Genomic DNA, 19,730 nt, shown 5'->3' on the forward strand with positions numbered 1-19,730 from the left:
CAGGTGCTAACACCCTTGCTTTTGGGTGCCTGACTGAGATATGTGTTTTGTCCAGGCATCTGTTAGATATTTTAATTGGTAATTTGAACTGTTTTTTTTTAACCTGCTATTTTTAATAAATGTGGGTGTATTATTGGTGTTTTAACATTTTGTAACCTTACCTGAGAACTGGAATATGGGTGGGCCAAAAATGTTCTGAAATGTATGCATTTTCTTTTGTTTCAAATTAGATAGAAATAGTTATATATATTCTTTCTTCCCTCTAGTTACAAACATTTAATACTGCTGAATCCTGTAAAGATGTTCAGGACTTAACTAATGGTGTTGCCATGGCACAAGTACTTCATGAAATGTAAGTTACTTTAAAGTATGTGTGTTGAATTATTTTGGTTTTCTTGTATATATGTTTGTTTTTCTCTTTCTTTTACACAGCAGTGTTTCATTGCAGATCCCATTTGCAAAATATATTAGCAAAATAAATCACATTCTTTTGTAACTGATCATCTGAGCTTTCTTCATAATCACTTTACCCTTCTTCCTTTATAAGGTACCCGACTTGTGTTATCTTGCAATTCAAATTTTTAAATACGATGGGAGGCAAAATATGTGTGTTTGTGTGTTAAACTTACCGGTACATGGGAACAGTAATTGTGTAAACTTTTATATGTGAAACTCTACTTTGCCTTACCAGCAGTCTTTTCCTACATACAGTGGTGCCCCGCAAGACGAACGCCTCGCAAGACGGAAAACCCGCTAGACAAAAGGGTTTTCCGTTTTGGAGGCGCTTCGCAAAACGAATTTCCTTATGGGCTTGCTTCGCAAGAAATGTCTTACGAGTTCCTGCAGGTTTTTTTCCCTCCCCCCCCCTTTTCCTAAGCCGCTAAGCCACTTATCAGCTGATCCGCTGATAAGCTGCTTAACAGCTTATCGCTAAAAGCCGCTAAACCGCTAATAGGGCTAATCCGCTAAGCTGTCAATGGGCTTGCTTCGCAAGACGAAAAAACCGCTATACGAAGAGCCTCATGGAACGGATTAATTTTGTCTTGCGAGGCACCACTGTACCTTTATAATAAAAATAGGACTGGAATTCAGTCGTGAACTACAAACACTTTTGTGATATTTAATAAAAATGGATTAATTTTATTTTAGTGATGCTGCTTGGTTTGACAAAGTTTGGCTAAGCCGTATTAAAGAAGATGTTGGTGACAACTGGAGAATAAAGGTAATTGAAAATGTCAATGTGTGTGTACAAAAGATAACATTTCAAAGTTAAAACTACCGTATTTTTCGTCCCATACGATGCTCCATCCTATAGGACGTACCTAGTTTTTTGGGGGGGAAATAAAGGAAATTCCCTCCCCCCAAACCAGGTCGAGGAACAGTGGTATGGCGGCGCTCCGCCTCCCCACTGTCCCCCGAGCTTGTGGGGCTGGTGCTGGGGAGAAGCGCGCTGGCCGATGTCTGCCCGGCGCGAGGGGTGCTCTGCAACAGGGCACCCTGCGCGTCGGGCAGCAGGCTGCTATCCGCAGCGTGGGGAGCCCTGCGGGAGTTCCTGCAGGGCTCCCCATGCTGCGGATGTCTGCCTGGCGCGAGGGGCGCTCTGCAACAGGGTGCAATGCGCGCCGGGCGGCAGGCTGCTATCCGCAGCGTGGGGAGCCCTGCGGCAGTTCCCGCAGGGCTCCCCACACTGCAGATGTCTGCTCAGCACGAGGGACGCTCTGCTTCAGGGCGCCCTGCGCGCCGGGCGGCAGGCTGCTGATAGCTTCCTGAAGCCTGGAGAGTGAGAGGGGTCGGTGCGCACCAAGCTTCAGCGAAAGCCTTATTTGCCCCATAGGACGCACACAGATTTCCCTTTCATTTTTGGAGGGGAAAAAGTGCGTCCTATAGGGCGAAAAATACGGGATACCAAAAATAAAAAAAGGAATACATCTTATTCCTTTTAAGTCCACTTGGTCTAGCAAGTTAAATTCCGAATCAAAGGCTAGTTCTTGCTCTGTGACCTTCTGTGTAAAACAGTGTGTACACTTGAGGGATGTCCCAGATTGCTTTTATAGATTATTACCTTCTATCAACTATATTTTATTTGCTTAATTTTGATGTCATGGTATTCTCTCATTGAAGTGCTAACATTGACCGCTCTTCATATGCAACAGTGGAAAAATTGTGAACTTCTGTTGTTGCAATGATTCAGCAGCAGTGTTCACATCTCTTCACCAGCAAAATGTAGAAGCAACAAGGGATATAGTATTGCATTTCCTTCAAGATGAATTCATATGTACGAAAAATACAATTTAAAAATGTTTTTTAAAGCATTGTAAATTCATTTGGGGGGTGGTGGGGAGAAATGTAACTTTTCAGTATTCTTTCCCCACCCTCATATTGCAGATGGAGGAGAGGAGGGGAGAGAGATTTGAGACAGGAGACTCATAGTAATACTGCAGCGTAATTTAACCCGCTGTTAATGTTGTCATACTGCAGATGTGAGCAGGGTTACAGCTTACAGTCATATGATCTGAACATTTGAGACTGTGCCTGAGGTGTGTAGTAACTTGCCACAACTGCCTTAAATAAAATATTTAAGAACTGTCACTTAGCAATCCTACAGCCAGCATTTAGCAGTCTGAGAGGTTGCTGGAAGGAGCGTTAGTATTGATCCACTATAGAGGAGGCATGTTGGTGACCAGGAAACTCATTGAAAACAGAGAGCTTGGAAATCCCACTTTAGACTTCTACTTCTGCATTGGAAAAGTTGCATGGCATTGTTGTCTCCATCTCTCAGATACCCACAGCTTACACTGATCTCTTACAGGAACCCAAGTGTTCTTCGAAGGACTTGTAATTTATTTTTATTTATTTTATTATTTATTTTTTGCTTTCACCTGAGGCTGTTCTGGTTTTATGGTAATAATAGTAATATTAAGTAGTACACTGCAGTGTCCACCTGAGCCAATCATCTTCATATATGTAAAAATTTGTTCAGTAAAGGCTGTCATTGATACATTTAATGCCAAATGTGAATACAGGAAAATCTTTGGAAAGTGAATTCACAGTCATAACCAATGTTTTCTTTTAAACCTTCTTAGGCCAGCAATTTGAAGAAGGTTCTTCAAGGAATTACAGATTATTATCATGAGGTATAGAAAGAACAGCAGCTGTTAAAGTAATACTTGGTTCACTATAGTCTAAATCTCAATTGGTTTGGTAGTGTTTTTGTTAAACTTATCACGGGCATTGCTTCATCTGTAAAATAGATACAGTACATGCAAAATTGATCTGGGTGGGGTTTTCTGCATTTTTCTAACTTGAACACACCCTGCACTCTGTCACCTGAAAATGGAATCACTTTCTAAAAGTGCTTATTCATGCATTATTTTGCAGGATGTTGCAACATTTAGAAGCTAGTACAGATATATAAAAATAAAATAATTTAAAATAAAAATATTTAGTGAAATGAGCAAGATCCTAAGCCAAGATTTACAGGCTAAGTCAATGCTGCTTTGCCTCCCTTCTTTAGCAGCCCCTTGTTCCAAATCTCTGCTACCACCACTCCTCTTCCTACACTCACTGCAGAGTTTGCAGCATCAAGCCTGACTTGGTGGTACTGGTTCAGGGACATGCTAGTTGCTGAAAACTCTTGAGGGCAGGCCGCACAATTGTTTTCTCACTTCCTACTCACCCTTAATCATCAAGTAATGACAGACACGGATCATCAGCCAGATTTTTTTCAAGTGTGTGTGTGGGTTTTCCCTCTAGTTTTTTCCTGACTGGACTTGTTCTAATGTACTTGTATACTTTAATAAATTCCAGCAGACCCTGTAAAATGTACTTGGTGCATGCATGATAAAAAAAAAGAAAGTGTCCTTTACTACAAAAAAAAGCTAGAGGGTTTTAACTTCTGCCTGCCTTCCAAATAATCTGACAAATTCTGCCTTCATGGACTAATTTCCTCCTCATGTCATTATGAAATTATAATGACAGATTTCCTCTGCAGTTTTTAGGTCAGCAGATTTCAGAAGATCTCCTTCCTGATTTAAGCCAGATATCTGAACATTCTGATCCAGTAGAGCTGGGCAGGTTACTGCAGCTTATTTTAGGCTGTGCGGTCAACTGTGAAAAGAAACAAGGTAAATGCTTTTCCTGTGAATCAGCCACCTTCTGCTGAGTTTTAAGGATCATACTAGCTTGCATGGAGAAGTTGTGAAATAGCTTGCCTCTTACCTCTTACCTGCAGTGCTAATTTTATCTTGTAGAGCATATACAAGTTATAATGACACTAGAAGAGTCTGTCCAACACGTTGTTATGGCTGCTATTCAAGAGGTAAGAAATAGTTATAATACACACCAAAAATGAAATCATTTTCTTTTCTAAAAAAAATTCATAGGGTAGGGGATCTCCAGGGCTGCAATAGTAACAAAACAATTGATCCTGGTTATTTCAGAATCTCTCGTTACCCTACTGTCTTCTACATAGTTTAAAATAAGTTGTTTGACCAAAGTCTGGTTTCTTTGCAGGCACTATTTTGAGGGATTTGGTGTAAAGAGGGCACACATATGCATAAATGTATCTAGCTTTAGTGAGCATTGCACTTTTTAAACTTCACATAGGAAGTGCCATGTTATATTTATCTAAATTTGGATGTGTGTGTTTTATGTTTTGATATTTTTAGAAAATCTCCAATGAGGTGTTATTAAAGGGGAAATGCAATTCGATCTATGAACTGGACTGATTCAGATTATTTGTGCCAGTTTGGCATCTCGAAGACAAAACATGACAAGACAAATGGAAATTTTTGATGGCTTTTAGCTAACACATGTCTTGTGGGTCAGCATAAAGTATACCTCATATAATCAATAGGAAAAGGCTATTTTTATTTGAGAAGATTTAAGAACACAACTGGAACTGCCTCTAACCTAGAAACCCATAAAGAGGTTATGTGTGTTTTTGATGGGCACTGTTAGTTGGGCTCAAGGTTTTAGACAATTAGTTTAAAACTTAGAGAAATATGTTGTACATCGCTTCTTCTTTTTTAAATATTGCAGTTGATGAGCAAAGAAATAGTGGGCTTTGTAAGTGAGTTGCCTGGCGATCTGGAGCAACAGGTAATTTTTATATGTAATGTTTCCAGCAATGTTTAAGCCCTTATTTTATTTTTACCGTAAGTTTCCACCTAGTGGATTTATCATTGTGTTCACCCAAGTCATTTCTCTCTGTCCTAAGAGCCACACAGTGGTCACTGAATGAAATGATCTTTGAGTTCTGCAGTGGGAATTGCCCAGGACCAGGACCACAAGGTGTGGCTGGTTTTCAGATTTCTCACAGCCTGAAGGCCTGGATGTCTCGGTTCTAGAATAACTAAAAGCACCATAATCTGAGGATAGGTGAAATTCAGGCTAATGCCTTCAAAGGAAGCAGATTTGAACCAAATATCGAAGGGGAGGGGAGGGGGTCACACTTCCTAAGACTTAGTTTCTATTTACCCAGCGTTCTGTGTTAGTTATTTGGTGCTTGTCTATCATCTTCACAGTAGGGGGGGATGCTGGGTATGTATGGTCATTAAATATATGTTGCTAAATCACTGAAAACAAAAACTCTCCAACATTTTGAAGCTGAAAAGAACATTGGAAGAACTCAATGAAGTACTAGCAGAAAAAGAAGAGCTGAAACAAAGATGCCAAGAACTAGACCTACAGGTAAGCTTATATTTTGTTCCCCAGTGCTTTTCTATAAGCAGATTAATCTTATAAATTTGATAGTTTTTCAAAATCACATTTCTGCCAGTTTCCCCTTTATAGCATTCACATAGTTGATTCTTCTGTTCTACAGTTTTTTGTGAGTTGTGCTGTTCATCGTGCAATGCCTCATCTTCTGCTTATAGCGAAGAAGGTTGTACATCAGGTTCTTCTTGCATTCCTGGGGCCAGAGTTTCATTTTGGAAACTTGGATAATATGTATTATCACTTTATTCCATGTAGCTGCAGTGCTGTTTTCTGGCTGGGGTTTGGGCAGCAGCATAAGGCCACCATCTGTGACTTTATGCCAGCAGAAGAATTATTCACTGATACTTTAAAGTGCTTGTGCCAATGGTTCAAAAGGCTGTAGCAGTTTCAGTAGTGCTCTGTAATGCTCTGTTCACAGATCCATTGTTTTCAGGGAACGGGAAGAGCCATTAGTTTTCTAATAGCATCTGCTAACCAGACATGTCCATCTGTGCTCCTCACTGCCATTGTTGGATGTACCTTATTTACTGTGTAATATTGTCCTTTGTGGCAGCCATTTGATTCTGTCTTGCATTACGGTTACTAGTTTGTGCAATTGAGTTTTTAATTAGGAATTTATAGATCAAATGCACTAAATACCTTTTCTGCCTGAATTCTGACTAGCAAGGCTAGTTGTCCCAACATTGCAAAAGGGACACATTTCCTGTTATTTAAACTGGCAGAAGGAAGAAATGACAGTGATTGCAATTCTGCCCACACTTAATTGGGAATTGGCACTGTTGAATTTAGTAAAACTTTTTTTGTGTAAACACACATAGGATTGGACTGTAAGTTTCTTCCTTTCTTATATAGGAGAAGTAAAGGAATAGGCTGAGTATTTAAAGGGAGGGGCAGTATGCCTATGTAATCCACCTTAAGTTTTTTGGGAAATGTAGATTTTTTAAAATAATAATAATAATAATAATAGTGCTGAATGTCTATCCTGACTCTGACCTTGCTTGTCTCTAGTCTAAAAAATGTAAAATATATTTTGGCTAGCCTGGCACAATTAACGAATGCCTCTGTGATATACTGAATATATGTTTATTTGAAAATCAAGAAAAAAAATGCTTCTTGCTTAAACTAATTGTTAATAAATTCACTTATAAGGTCTCAGTCTCCCATGATACTATACAAGAATTTATGAAAGGTAGGTTTCTTTTTGTTTCAGGGAAAAGTAACCCAAAGAGCACAATGCATTCTAAGTACCAATGAACTAACATGTGACTTGCTCTGACGTTTGATATTTTAAAATTAACACAATGGCTTTTACTAGAAAAGGCTTAAGAGCTCTGTTCTTTTAATCTGCGGCTCCTTTATGACTGTTAATATACTTACTGTTGTGTTCCCATTTCTTAGCTAGCAGCGTTTTCAGAAATAATTGCAAAATGCATGTTCTTGTATATGATGCTGTCTTATGGCTCCAGGAGTTCATTTTTTGCCATAGCCATTCACGGCTGAGTATTAGTACCATGTAGCTTTTATATCTTCAGTTTACCAACCTGGGAATATTTTTCTCCCTAAGACTTCTTCATACCATTTTATTTCTACTTAGGCTGTACCCTGGAAACCTTATCTGAATGGACTCTGGCCTGATCTAGCATGGCAGTTCTTGCATCCTTATGCAGAGTTCATGGAAATTGCCTGGAAACTGGATCAGACTAGAGTCCTTCTGGTTTTTCATTTAAAAGCAAAGCATGGTGGTGAAGTCTGCCCCTTGTTGACTATCCCAGCATCTAATATGCAGAAGTGTCTCTTTCCATGCAGGTAATGTTTTGCTATTGTGGCTGATAGGACTTGCAGTGTAATCAAAGTTAAAGTATCTCCGGCCAAGATCTGAATTGCTGCAAGTGGAGAGAAAATAGTAATAATCTACACAGTTCTGTGTGTAGATTTGCAAAGAGCAACGCAAGAATTTGAGCCACACAAGGCAGTAGAACTGCCGCTCATAAGCACATGGAAGCCTGAGTGATTAGGCTTTTTGTCTCACGAAAGGTTTTACTACAACTGTCTGGGGTAAGAGCGCAGTGGCGGTAGCTGCCTTATGAACTGAAGATCTACTTTGGAACTTAGCCTAAGCCCAAAGCCCTAAAGACACAAATCCACTGAAATAAAATCAAGACTTGCTTCTACAAAATTTGATTATGTACATAAAAACAAGCATGCTATAATTTAATACAAGATAACAAAACTTTAGCAAAGGCAACTACTTAAAAATCTTTTCTGCTGCTAAGCTGCACTTTGTCTGTGAAACACATCATTTCATGGGGGTCAGTTACCTGTACATTTTGGTCAGCTGTTTTGATGGATGAACCATAATCCTGAAGTGGGTTCTACCTCTTTAGGTGGCTGCCCTTCAAGAAGAAAAGAGCAGTTTGATGTCTGAAAATGAGATTATGAATGACAGATTGGACCAGCTGGATGGTTCTCTTGATGATACAAATACTGCAGTTGCAAAGAAGTATTTCAATGCACAAATGCAACTAGAGCAACTGCAGGAAGAAAATTTCAGGTATGGATTGTTGTCATTTGATAGCCCTATCACTTCCAGTAAACTTTTAAATGGACTCCTTTAATGCACTCCGTGGTGTTGTTATTGAAAACAGCTCAGAAACTACAAATCATACAGAAACTGCAGCCTGATTGTTCTTAGTAGAAGTAAGCCAGTCATATCATGTTACTCTAATTTTTGTGTAGCTGCAGTGGCTTTACTTATAAAGCCAGAACAGCCTGGGCCAAGTGTGCTTGTGGAATACCTTCTCTCATATTTACTTGCTCATTCGTGAATATCTCTTGAAGAGGCCTTGTTTAGGGTTCTGCCACTAAGGGCAGTTTATAGTTTAGGAATTAATGATACCACCTGTTCAGTAGTTCCACCTAAGCTGTGGAATGCAATCTGTAGAAAAGCTAGAAAGACTACTTGGTGGTCTTCTTCTTCTTCCTCTTCTTTTGCCTTGTGTAAAAAATATATACATTTTCCACCAGGCTGTTGGCAAAGGAAATATCCTTCCCCCTCCTATTCTGGCCCTATCTACCATAATTATGCTGCTTTTAATTATTGTAATCTGTTGTTTTTGTTTTTGTTTTATTTCTTAATAGCTTTAGTTTATCCATCATCTTAATTTAATTTATGAGTAGACTAGAAACAGACTAGATGCAAAACCTACATTTTAAAAATGTTGTTATTTAGACAGGACAGCCAATCTATATAAACTTGCCTTTGTATTCATGCGCATAAGGAATTTTGTAAATCCCCTTTGCATGATAAAGCACTGTTAAATATTCTTGTTCCACCACTGCAATAAATGTGCAGTAAGGTAAAAGAATACACATGACTTGTGTTTAAAGGAGGGACTAATGGGAAATATTTTCAGTAATCCTGTTTTGTTTATGTAAAGGCTTGAAACTGCAAAAGATGATTATCGTGTTCATTGTGAAGAACTTGAGAAACAACTGGTTGAGCTTCAGCATCGGAATGATGAACTGACCTCTCTGGCAGAAGAATCAAGGGCTCTAAAAGATGAGATTGATGTTCTTAGGTATGCTAAAAATCAAATTTCACTCCTGCTGAAGGCTGTGTCAGTTCTACAGTTTGAAAAAGCTTGGAATTTCTGATAAACTGCAGTACTCTGTTTTGCAATAATCAATCCTGCATAAATGAGCAAATTTAATAGAGAACATTACATTGTAATATAGTACATGTTAATTAAGGGTTTGTAGCACTGAAGCTGCCAAAACTATTCTAAGTAATATTTGATGTCCTAGTCCTGAAAATGAAAAGTATCCCAAGAACTAAGAGATGTTATCATGGATTTTTTATTTATATGTCTTCATGCATGTAACTGATAACTTTAAAAAATAGGATACCTTATATGCCATGAAAAGTAATATCCCACAACCACCATATCCTATTTCCCACAACCGTGTGGGAGTCAAAGCAAAGGTAAATTGTTTAGTGTTATACCATAGATTAGACTTTATTAGGATAATTAATTTACTGATTCCATTTCCATGTTGCACCAAAATATTGGCTACCTGGGTTTCTTATATCCTGATTCAGTAACAGTAAGTGGAGACCCCATGAAGTGTGTGTGAGGGAGAGGTAGACAGAGCGAGCTCTATTGGCATGTTGCACTAAAAAAACCCTTCTGTATACTTTGTTGAAGGTAACCCTATCCAACCCAGTGGGGACTTGCTTCAGAGTCTACCTGTATAGGATTGAGAATGCTAATCTGGGGGTCCATAGTGACAATTGAAGCAGGGCCGTCTTTATTCTAGATCTGTTAATGCAGAACTCTTTTGTCTCCAGCTCCACCCATCATCAGCTCTAGCTCTGTCCACTGCCAGCAGGCATACGCCTGAGAGAATGTGGGGGCGGGAATTGCCTGCCCTTGTATTTGTTGTTGTACAACAGCTGTTTTATGTAATAACCCGTTTTAAGAATAGAGGCCTAACCTTTCTCTTGAGGCCCATATGCATATTTCATTTACATTGGTGATCCATCATGAATTCTGCTTGAGGATTCATCGCCATCAAATAGTGTTATGTAATTGAAAAGTCCTAATATCTCAACTGGGAGCTTTCTCTGCCTGAGCCCCATGGCTTGTATCATTCTATGAAAAACAAAATTCTAAAGAATGAATATTCGCCACATTAGTTCACATTCTACTCTTGGGTATCTGCTGGCACTAGAAGCAGTTAGAGACATGGTTTTTTAAAGAACTCAACTTTTGTAGTGCCCATATTTCTGAGAAAGACACACACAAGACACTTTGCTCCTACAGGACGCTTGCTGACAAGACAAACAAGCTGGAGTCAACTGTTGAGGTTTACCGCAAAAAACTGGAGGACCTGAATGACTTTCGCAGACAGGTGAAATCCCTTCAGGAAACAAATATGATGTATATGCACAATACCGTTAGCCTAGAGGAAGAGCTGAAGAAAGCCAACGCAGCCCGTGCACAGCTAGAAACTTACAAAAGGCAGGTAAGAGATAAGCTTTGCTTCACATCCTCTTTGTACTTCTGTTTTTCCTTATTATTTCAGTTCTTAAAAAGTTGTGGTGTTTGGATCAGAATTGATTCAAATGTAAATTTAAGCCTCGCTACCATGCCAACCCCAAATTTGCAGCAGCTTCCATTCCTGCCACACATTTATATGGTATGTTGTTTCCCCCAATGGAACACTTGCCAGTGCACAGTGGCTCCAATACTTACGCTCGTTTCTTTAAAGAGGCAGCACAGGGGCAGCAGTTTGCATGTATTAAATCCAAATATATTGTTGTGAGGCCTTTTTCTATTTTCCTTTTGCATCCTAGAAGTGTACTCCACTGCAGAGGTGGACTCTGTGTTTATGGAAGAACACACAGAGAACTGCCTCATCATGAAAATGAATGACGCAACCCCTATAAGTGTGCTGAGTATGCCCACTAAAGTTTGCATGCCTACAGCCAGCAGCTGGATCAGGGTACTTAGCTCCAAAGAAATTAAAAGGATATTTCTTTGTAGAATATTCCACTAAAGAATTCAAATGAATCTGGTGACTTGGAAGTTGAAGATAGTATGGTATTTGTCTGCTTGCTAAAGAGAGAGTGGTCAGGGGTACATCTGAAATGTTTTAAATGAACAGCTAAATGTTGGACACAAAGTCATTATTAGATTAAAACAGGGTGTTTGTAATGTTGCTGAAAGGGAGTGCAAACCTGGTTATTAGAACTCATGAAGGCATTCGTGTTAAATGACACTTAAATTCTGATGGTGGTATTCTTTCTTCCCCACTCCCACCCTTAGAACAATTTTTAAATAAACTAGTTTAGAAGCCCTTTAAGACAACATGTGTTTGCCTTTTCAAACAAGGTCCAAGAACTTCATAACAAACTTTCTGAAGAATCCAAAAGAGCTGATACACTAGCATTTGAACAGAAGCGACTGGAAGAGAAGCATGAAGCGTTAATTAAAGAGAAAGAGGTACAGCTTCTAAAAGTGTAATAGAAATGTATTCTTATGTTTTTCTCCAAATACCTGGGATGCAAGATAGGTAGGCGAATGTCATATTGATGGGGACCATTTTCTCTTCTTGCCAAGTAATGTAACCCTCTGAATCTCAAGGGATTTAACTGCAGAGATTGAGAGGCAGAAGGTAGCAATGCTGTAATTAAAATTGTTATTAAATAGTATAAAAACGAGATTTGCTGAACACAGCAAATATACTGCTTGAAGCCAGGGCTAACAGGATCTGCCAGTTTCAAATCGCTCAGTTTCTCATTTTTCCAGTCTTCCGTTTTCCATATTTCTACAGCAATTTGCAATTATAAAAAAAAGCTCATGAAAATTCATTAGCGTTATAGTGTGCATTTCTCCTAACACATTTTTGTATGCAGTTTTGACTAGTGTCAAAACTTTTTTTTTTGCACCAATTTATCCTAATATAATGTATTATTGCATGTTATTTTCACTAGCATATTCACTTTTATGTACTTTCCCCTAATACATGTCAAAAACATTTTGGTTGGAGAACTACATTGCAAAGTTTTGAAGGGTGGCTGTGCTTCGGTTCTCATATTGTTTCTGAATTTGCAAATTTGATAGATTCGCCTTTAAGTGTGAACTAAACTTAAATTCGCTCCCATTTTTAGTTGAAGCAGATTGTATGTTGGTTTATGAGCTCTTAAACATTGAATAGTTGTTTAAACCAGTGTTTCCCAACCTTGGGTTTCCAGCTGTTTTTGGACTACAACTCCCATCATCCTTAGCTAGTAAGACCAGTGGTCAGGGATGATGGGAACTGTAGTCCAAAAACAGCTGGAGACCGAAGGTTGGGAAACATTGGTTTAAACAATGGTTTAACCAGAAAAAGCCAAGGTTTATATTTAGGTCAAGTTAGTTAAAGTGTTTGTAAATGTTTCTGCCAGCTTTCTACCAGCTATAGGCCCCAACCTATTTGAGGTGAGACAAAATGGAATGAAATGTCTGTAAGATTTCAGGTTTTCAGGTCTCCTTATCCATTACAGTCCCTCAAACACCTGAATGTTGTGAGTTTCTCTAGAGTGGTACTCATTATAGTGCAGGGAAGCTTCAGCAGAAAGAAGCTAACAAAAAAATAAAAAGAAACTACCCTGGCATCCATTGTCCATGTTCGGCAACTTGTCTGGAGTACTGTAATGCACTATATATGGTGCTGCCCTTGAAGATAGGAGGCTGCTGCTAGTGTAGAATGCTGCAGCCAGGCTGATAAGTGGAGCAGCTAAGTGAAGCTATGTATCACCAGTCCTGAAAGCACTGCACTGCCTCCCAGCGAGCTGCCCGTTCTAATTCAAGGTACTAATACTAGCATAGGTAAAGGGACTCCTGACCATTAGGTCCAGTCGTGGCCGACTCTGGGGTTGCGGCGCTCATCTTGCTTTATTGGCCGAGGGAGCCAGCGTACAGTTTCCGAGTCATGTGGCCAGCATGACAATACTAGCATATAAAGCCCAAAATTACTTGGGACCCAAAGTACTTAAAATGTCAACCATCTTGTACTCTACGATCACCAGGTGAGACCTTGGTGGTGGTGCCAGTACTGGGAGCTGCCCAATTCACAGTGACTCATTACAGGAAATTTTCCGGGGCAGTTCATTCATGCAAGCTGTGGGGAATGCAGACGTGTCATGCCTTATGCCAGCACACCTTGCGGCATGCTCACGGGGCCACCATGGAACTTGCGGGGGGGGGGGGCGGGGAGAAGCCATTTCAGAATTTTGCAGGAGCCCCACCTGGCACCCCTGGGTGGAAAACAGATAGTACATGGACAAAGAAAAAAAAAGTTTCACATTTACCACTCCTAAACTTTGCTTTATTTTCAGAGATTGATAGTTCAGCGTGATGCACTGAAAGAGACAAATGAAGAGCTCAGGTGTTCACAGATGCAGCAGGATCACCTGAACCAAACAGGTATATTTGTTTCCTTCCTGCGGAATCATGTTCTTTAAGCTATAGATAGCTTTATTACTTTACTTTACTTTATCTTTTCAGATGCATCTGCTGTGAAAAGTTACGAAAATCTTGCTGCTGAAATTCTGCCTGTGGAATATAGGTGAGAAAGGTGCCTAGAATGTTTGCAGAATGAGAGCTTGAATGCAGTCGTGTGACTGAATAATTGAAAAGACATACTCCCATAAATGGAAAAAGTGAATGTTTTAAACTTGCATATCTCATAATGCATTCGCTGTATAAACTTGTCCTGTAATGAAAATAGAAAGTCCCACTGGATTCTTATGGACATTTTTTTTGCAGTGTGAATCTTTACTTCTAGGGCCACAATCCAGAAGGCAATATCATTTTAAACTTCCTTCCTGGATATCCAGCCCCACTTCTTTGATTTCACCCCTTCCAACTTAAAAAAAAAAAAAAAAGTTTGAACACTAATATTATTAGCAGCTGCTTTAAAGCAGGAAGCGAGTGTTAAAAAGCTCTACAGTACTTGTACAGTTCTATCACTACCACTTAGTGCAATTTGGTGCATGCTTACTCAGAAGTAAGGGCCATTGAATTCAGTGAGCCTTATTCCTAGGTAAAAGTACAGTCATACCTTGTGCTGCGTCCGCTTCATGTTGCGTCTTTTAGTGTTACGTCCCATGGCAACCCAGAAGTACCGGAACATGTTACTTCTGGGTTTTGCCGCTTGCGCATGCGCAGAAGTGCCAAATCGCGCTGTGTGCCTGCGCAGACACGGCACTTTGAGTTGTGGGCATTTCACGTTATGGATGGGCCTCCAGGGTGGATCCCATCTGTAACACGAGGTACCACTGTATAGTATTAACAACCTTGAATTTCTGATTCAAGGCTTTTTTATTGGAGTGAAATTGAAATAATATCATATGACCTGTTCTACAACCATACTTGGTACTTGTACATTGTAATGTAGAATGCCTCGTTATATATATTTGGGGGGGGGGGGAATGCCACTGATGAAAGCTAAACTTCTTGTAAAACACCTTTGTTTATAATTTTGTGTTTGAACCTCAGAGAAATGTTCATCCGGCTGCAGCATGAAAACAAGATGCTCCACTTGCAACAAGAGGGATCAGAAAATGAACAAATTGTGGAGCTTCAAGAGAAGCTAGAACAAAAGCATCGAACAATAAATGAATTAGAGACTGAAAACAGGTGATCCTTCCCCCCCCCCCACACTTAAAATGGCAGGATTTGACTAATGAACCCCGTCTGCTGGAGCCCTGCACCAGGACTTCCCCCTGCATGACTGGTCTTTCCCCTCTCTGCTCCCCACTGTAAGCCCCCCGAAATTGGCTCAGGGCATGGGGGTTTGGGAGAACTCCCAAAACAGCATGTGGGAACGGGGGGGGGGGGGTCATTCCGCCTAGCAAGCTGCAGTGCTTGCACAGGCAGAACATTCTTCTAGCATGACACTGACTTCCACCCAAAGTTTGTTGACTGATTTTGGGGGGAAATCTACCATAGAATGGTACAGCAGGTGGCGCTGTGGGTTAAACAACAGAGCCTAGGACTTGCTGAACAGAAGGTCGGCATTTGAATCCCCTTGCTTGGTCCCTGCTCCTGCCAACCCAGCAGTTTGATAGCACTCAAAGTGCAAGTAGATAAATAGGTACCGCTCTGGCAGGAAGGTAAATGGCGTTTCCATGCGCTGCTCTGGTTCGCCAGAAGTGGCTTAGTCATGCTGGCTGCATGACCTGGAAGCTGTACGCTGGCTCCCTCAGCCAATAAAGTGAGATGAGCACCGCAACCCCAGAGTCGGCCACGACTGGACCTAATGGTCAGGGGTCCCCTTACCTTTACCATAGAATGGGTGCAGGACTCATAACCAAACATGTAGCATACAAGCAGTGGATGATAAATACCGAATAAGTGCAAAAACACAAAATAAAAAGGAGAAAGCAGCTGTCAAATCTGCCAGAAAGTTGACTTGTTTTATTTCTTATACTTGAATTCTGACGATTAGCAATTGGATTGTTAGATGTACATATAATAATTGTGTTCTTTTAAAAATGCTTCTTTTAAAAAATGCTTCTTCTTTGTGTTCTTTTAAAAATAGGCTGAGCAAGGAGCGGGTTGGAGAGCTGCAGCAGCAGATTGAGGACCTCCAGAAGACCTTGCAGGAACAAGAATCCAAGACTGAAGGGGAAGGGGTAGGTATTAGAGGATGGGGATAGTTTTCATAATACAACTTCTTGCTGTTTGTTATCCTAGCACCATGGTTTTGTTGCTGAAGGCTCTGTTTAAATGAAAACATATCTTTAGCCATGTAAAAACAAACTGAAAAGCAATCATTCTGAAATTATTAGAAAAAGCTTTTGAAAAAGGAGGTGGGGAACTTGAATCTGAGTTTCACATGCAAAACAATCTCTTTAGTCCTCCTGAGTGATGGTGAGAATAAGTGATAAAGAAAATTAAAAAACACCTTTTGCTTAAGTCATCTTTGGAGAGAGGCCTCCCAACATTACATTGTTGGAAGCAATCATTAAGCACTAAACTAGCACCTGTGTGTGTCATCTGCAGCTACTAGAACTGGTTACTGTTGGGAATAAATTACTGTCCTGTATATGACTGATAAGACCTAATAAATGTTACTTGTTTTTATAGTCCAGCAAGCTGAAGCAGAAGATAGCAGCACATATGTAAGTTACAAGATTAGCATATACTTTATTTTAGTGTGCTGTATGTGTGTAAACATAAAGCATGAGAGATTCTTTTTGACTATATGCAAGTTGAATCATGTCTTCTGTCACTTCCCTGCTGTGGAAGGAGAGGGAGTGATGCTGCCATGGGCATTAAAGAAGTTATTCCAACCCGTATCAGCCCTCCCTGCAATACTCTACATTCTTGATGCAAGCAGACAGCTTCATAACCCTGTTGGAGGAGCCAGTAGGGTGGTGCTATGGAACTGGCCTGCCAGCAGTTGTGTCACTTCCACTTACCATGATTGTGGGGGGGCAGGGCAGTATGAGATTGGGGTGGGGCGGGAGCACCAGGTTGGCTCTGCTGGTATGCCAGCACTGCCCTGCCTGCCCTGCCCCCACTGTCTCAGTCAGTAGCTATGATCCTGTTTCCAGGACGCCACCGAATGCTCCTGCCTGATTGATGATCTCATTCATTCACTTGTCTTCCTCTGCATCACTCCATATCCAGCATGGTATTTGTAATGTTCTGTAGCCATTCAGAACTGCAGCAATTAAATTGCATATTGTCCCAAAGCAGGTTTGAATATGCCAACAACTTTTTTTCAAACCTTCACTGCTTTTTTAAAAAAGCTTTCCAGTTCTTTGTGTAGACAAGACCTACAATATTTGTCATAGAAAACCATTGAGTATCTTCTGTTTCCTAAGTGTCTGCTCTGAAAATTTATATATTTGATTTGGGATAGTTTGCCTTACAGCTAATTTGTTAGTGTTTCTTGCTTCCAGTTTGTTTTTGAAAATATAGTAATACAGCCAAACCTTGACTCCCGAACGCCAAAAACCCGGAAGTAAATGCTCCGGTTTTTGAACATTTTTCGGAAGCCAAACGTCCGACGTGGCTTCTGCTTGAGTGCAGGAGGCTCTTGCATCCAATCAGACGCTGCACTTCGGTTGTGCAACATTTCGGAAACTAAATGGGCTTCCAGAACGGATTACATTCGACAACTGAGGTTTGACTGTATCTGGTATAGAGCAGTTTATCTGGCTATTTTGGGCTTGTGAGAATATGAAATGCTGATGTGGCCTGATCTCTGATTTTGAATCTTACAGGGAAAAATTGAGTGAAGTCCATGATGAATTGCAGAAGAAGGAGGCGCTTCTTGCAGACCTGCAGCCAGATCTAAATCAAAATGGTGAGTGATTTGATGTGAATGTTAATTTTTATCACCAATATTGTTTCATTACAGTTTCTCCTCATGCCTGGGCTAGGCTACGTGCTTGGTATCTTATTCCATTTGTAAAATACTGCAGAAGGGTACCTGGTACATGGGAAGATGGTGTCCTTTTCCTCTTGCTCTGATAACTAAATCTTAAATGATTGAGTTGCTGTCCATGAGATGGTGTCATACTGTGCTTCTCGAAGGACAATGATGAAGCTCCATGTGAAAGTAGAGAGAAAAGCCGCCACAAGCCAGACTTCCTTGGCTATCGTTCGATGGTACTTGCCTGGAACTCCTAGTTGTTCCTATTATGGATAGAAATAATTAAATGGTTGTGAACCCTTCTGGAGCCTGCTGTATCCCAACTCAAGTTCATCAATTATTTGAGGCTTCGATAAGACACAGTCTCCATTAATAATGACATTTGGTTTTCTGATAAACAGCACAAAAAATTGAAGAACTGGAAGCAGCTCTGCATAAGAAAGATGAAGATATGAAATCGATGGAGGAGAGGTATAAAATGTACCTGGAAAAAGCAAGAAGTGTGAGTATTTTCTAAAATATCAGGTTTTTTTCCCCTACAAATCTGGAACTGGAAGCCCCTCTCTCGTGCTAACTACAGTTGTACCTCGGAAGTCTAACGGAATCCATTCCGGAAGTCCATTCGACTTCCAAAAGGTTCAGAAACCAAGGTTCGGCTTCTGATTGGCTGCAGGAAGCTCCTGCAGCCAATTGGAAGCCGTGGAACCCATGTCAGACATTCAGGTTCCAAAGAACGTTTGCAAACCGGAACACTCACTTCCGGGTTTGCGGCGTTCAGGAGCCAAAACATCGGAGTACCAAGGCGTTCGGGATCCAAGGTACAACTGTACCATCATGTTTAAAGGTGGATTCATTCTATATTTTGTGTTCAGCTTTTTTAGTTCTGTTGTTTCGGCTTTCATTCAGCAACATCACCCAAAATGCTTACACATGCTTTTATATGGTTGACATTTTTAACCAGTGTTAGAGCAGACCTATTGGAATCAATTGGCATGACTAACTTAGGTCCATTAATTTTAGTGGGTCTCGTCTGTTACTTAACTTAGTTGGATACAATACATTGTGCTGGTTCTTTTGCTTTTTTAATGAAGCATTGCACATCTTACTGCTGAATTATTTTGATTGGCTAGGAGGTAGGTTTGCCAAATTCATTTATGTTCATCTTTATGCAGGTGATAAAAACGTTGGACCCCAAATTAAATCCTGCATCTGCTGAAATCATGTTGCTGAGGAAACAGCTGACAGAGAAAGATAAAAGAATTGAAGCACTTGAGGTAAGAACAATTTTAGCATCTCCTCTGGATGTTGTTTCCAATTTAATTACAGGAACTGCTATACAGAAGAGCCAGGAGAACAGTTATTTAAACAACCAAAAACCATTGTTTATAACCATACATAGTAGGAAAGTATATAGAGAACAGAGCATTCAGTACAAGCTCCAGTATTCATTGAGATTTATGAAGCATCTTACAAAATTATGTAAACATGGATCACTTGGTTAACTTTGAATGTTGGGGCCAATATAATTTCCTTTGCCTATATCTTAACAATTTGTAAATTCTTTGTAGGGAGAATGTAAATTGGCCAGGCTACATGACCATGAAGAAAAGTTAATTGTGTCTGCATGGTACAACAAGGTGAGCTAAAGTGGGTCTTGTTTGTGTGAGAGAGTGAATATGTGAAAATAAATATTAATACTTCTCAGAAGCCAAAATAGTCAGAAACCAATTACAGTGGGGCCTCGCAAGACGAAATTAATCCGTTCTGCGAGTCTCTTCGTCTTGCGCAGCACGGCTATTAGCTGCTTAGCGGCTTAGCGGTTATTAGCGGCTTAGCGGCTTTAAGAAAAAGGAAACAAACTCGCAAGAACTCGCAAGACGTTTCGTCTTGCGAAGCAAGCCCATAGGGAAATTCGTCTTGCGGAACGACTCAAAAAACGGAAAACTCTTTCGTCTTGCGAGGTACCACTGTACTGAATTTTGAAATTTAAGAAATGCCCATTTATTGAAATGAGGGATTGTTTTCTATGTTGAGAAATGAAGATGGTCCATATCTCTAGTGGTACTGTAACCACCATG

The 19,730-nt window shown here is 40.2% G+C and overlaps 1 protein-coding gene across 2 annotated transcripts in view; it reads left to right on the plus strand.

Annotated features, from left to right (window-relative positions):
• The window catches only part of HOOK1 (hook microtubule tethering protein 1), a 31,492-nt gene that overhangs the window by 5,932 nt on the left and 5,830 nt on the right, over positions 1–19,730 (plus strand). For both annotated transcript variants that reach the window (XM_081867186.1, XM_081867187.1), the window contains exons 2-21: positions 267–352; positions 1,150–1,222; positions 3,084–3,134; positions 3,992–4,124; positions 4,251–4,318; positions 5,041–5,100; positions 5,608–5,691; positions 8,103–8,269; positions 9,156–9,296; positions 10,542–10,743; positions 11,613–11,723; positions 13,601–13,688; positions 13,770–13,830; positions 14,763–14,903; positions 15,808–15,901; positions 16,356–16,390; positions 17,501–17,583; positions 18,054–18,154; positions 18,825–18,926; positions 19,221–19,289. In XM_081867186.1, the coding sequence (XP_081723312.1) occupies positions 267–352; positions 1,150–1,222; positions 3,084–3,134; positions 3,992–4,124; positions 4,251–4,318; positions 5,041–5,100; positions 5,608–5,691; positions 8,103–8,269; positions 9,156–9,296; positions 10,542–10,743; positions 11,613–11,723; positions 13,601–13,688; positions 13,770–13,830; positions 14,763–14,903; positions 15,808–15,901; positions 16,356–16,390; positions 17,501–17,583; positions 18,054–18,154; positions 18,825–18,926; positions 19,221–19,289 (1,950 nt within the window). The remainder of the gene's footprint in view (positions 1–266; positions 353–1,149; positions 1,223–3,083; positions 3,135–3,991; positions 4,125–4,250; positions 4,319–5,040; positions 5,101–5,607; positions 5,692–8,102; positions 8,270–9,155; positions 9,297–10,541; positions 10,744–11,612; positions 11,724–13,600; positions 13,689–13,769; positions 13,831–14,762; positions 14,904–15,807; positions 15,902–16,355; positions 16,391–17,500; positions 17,584–18,053; positions 18,155–18,824; positions 18,927–19,220; positions 19,290–19,730) is intronic.

This window comes from Podarcis erhardii, assembly GCF_964252035.2.
Source record: "Podarcis erhardii genome assembly, chromosome: 6".
NCBI classification, from domain to species: domain Eukaryota; kingdom Metazoa; phylum Chordata; class Lepidosauria; order Squamata; family Lacertidae; genus Podarcis; species Podarcis erhardii.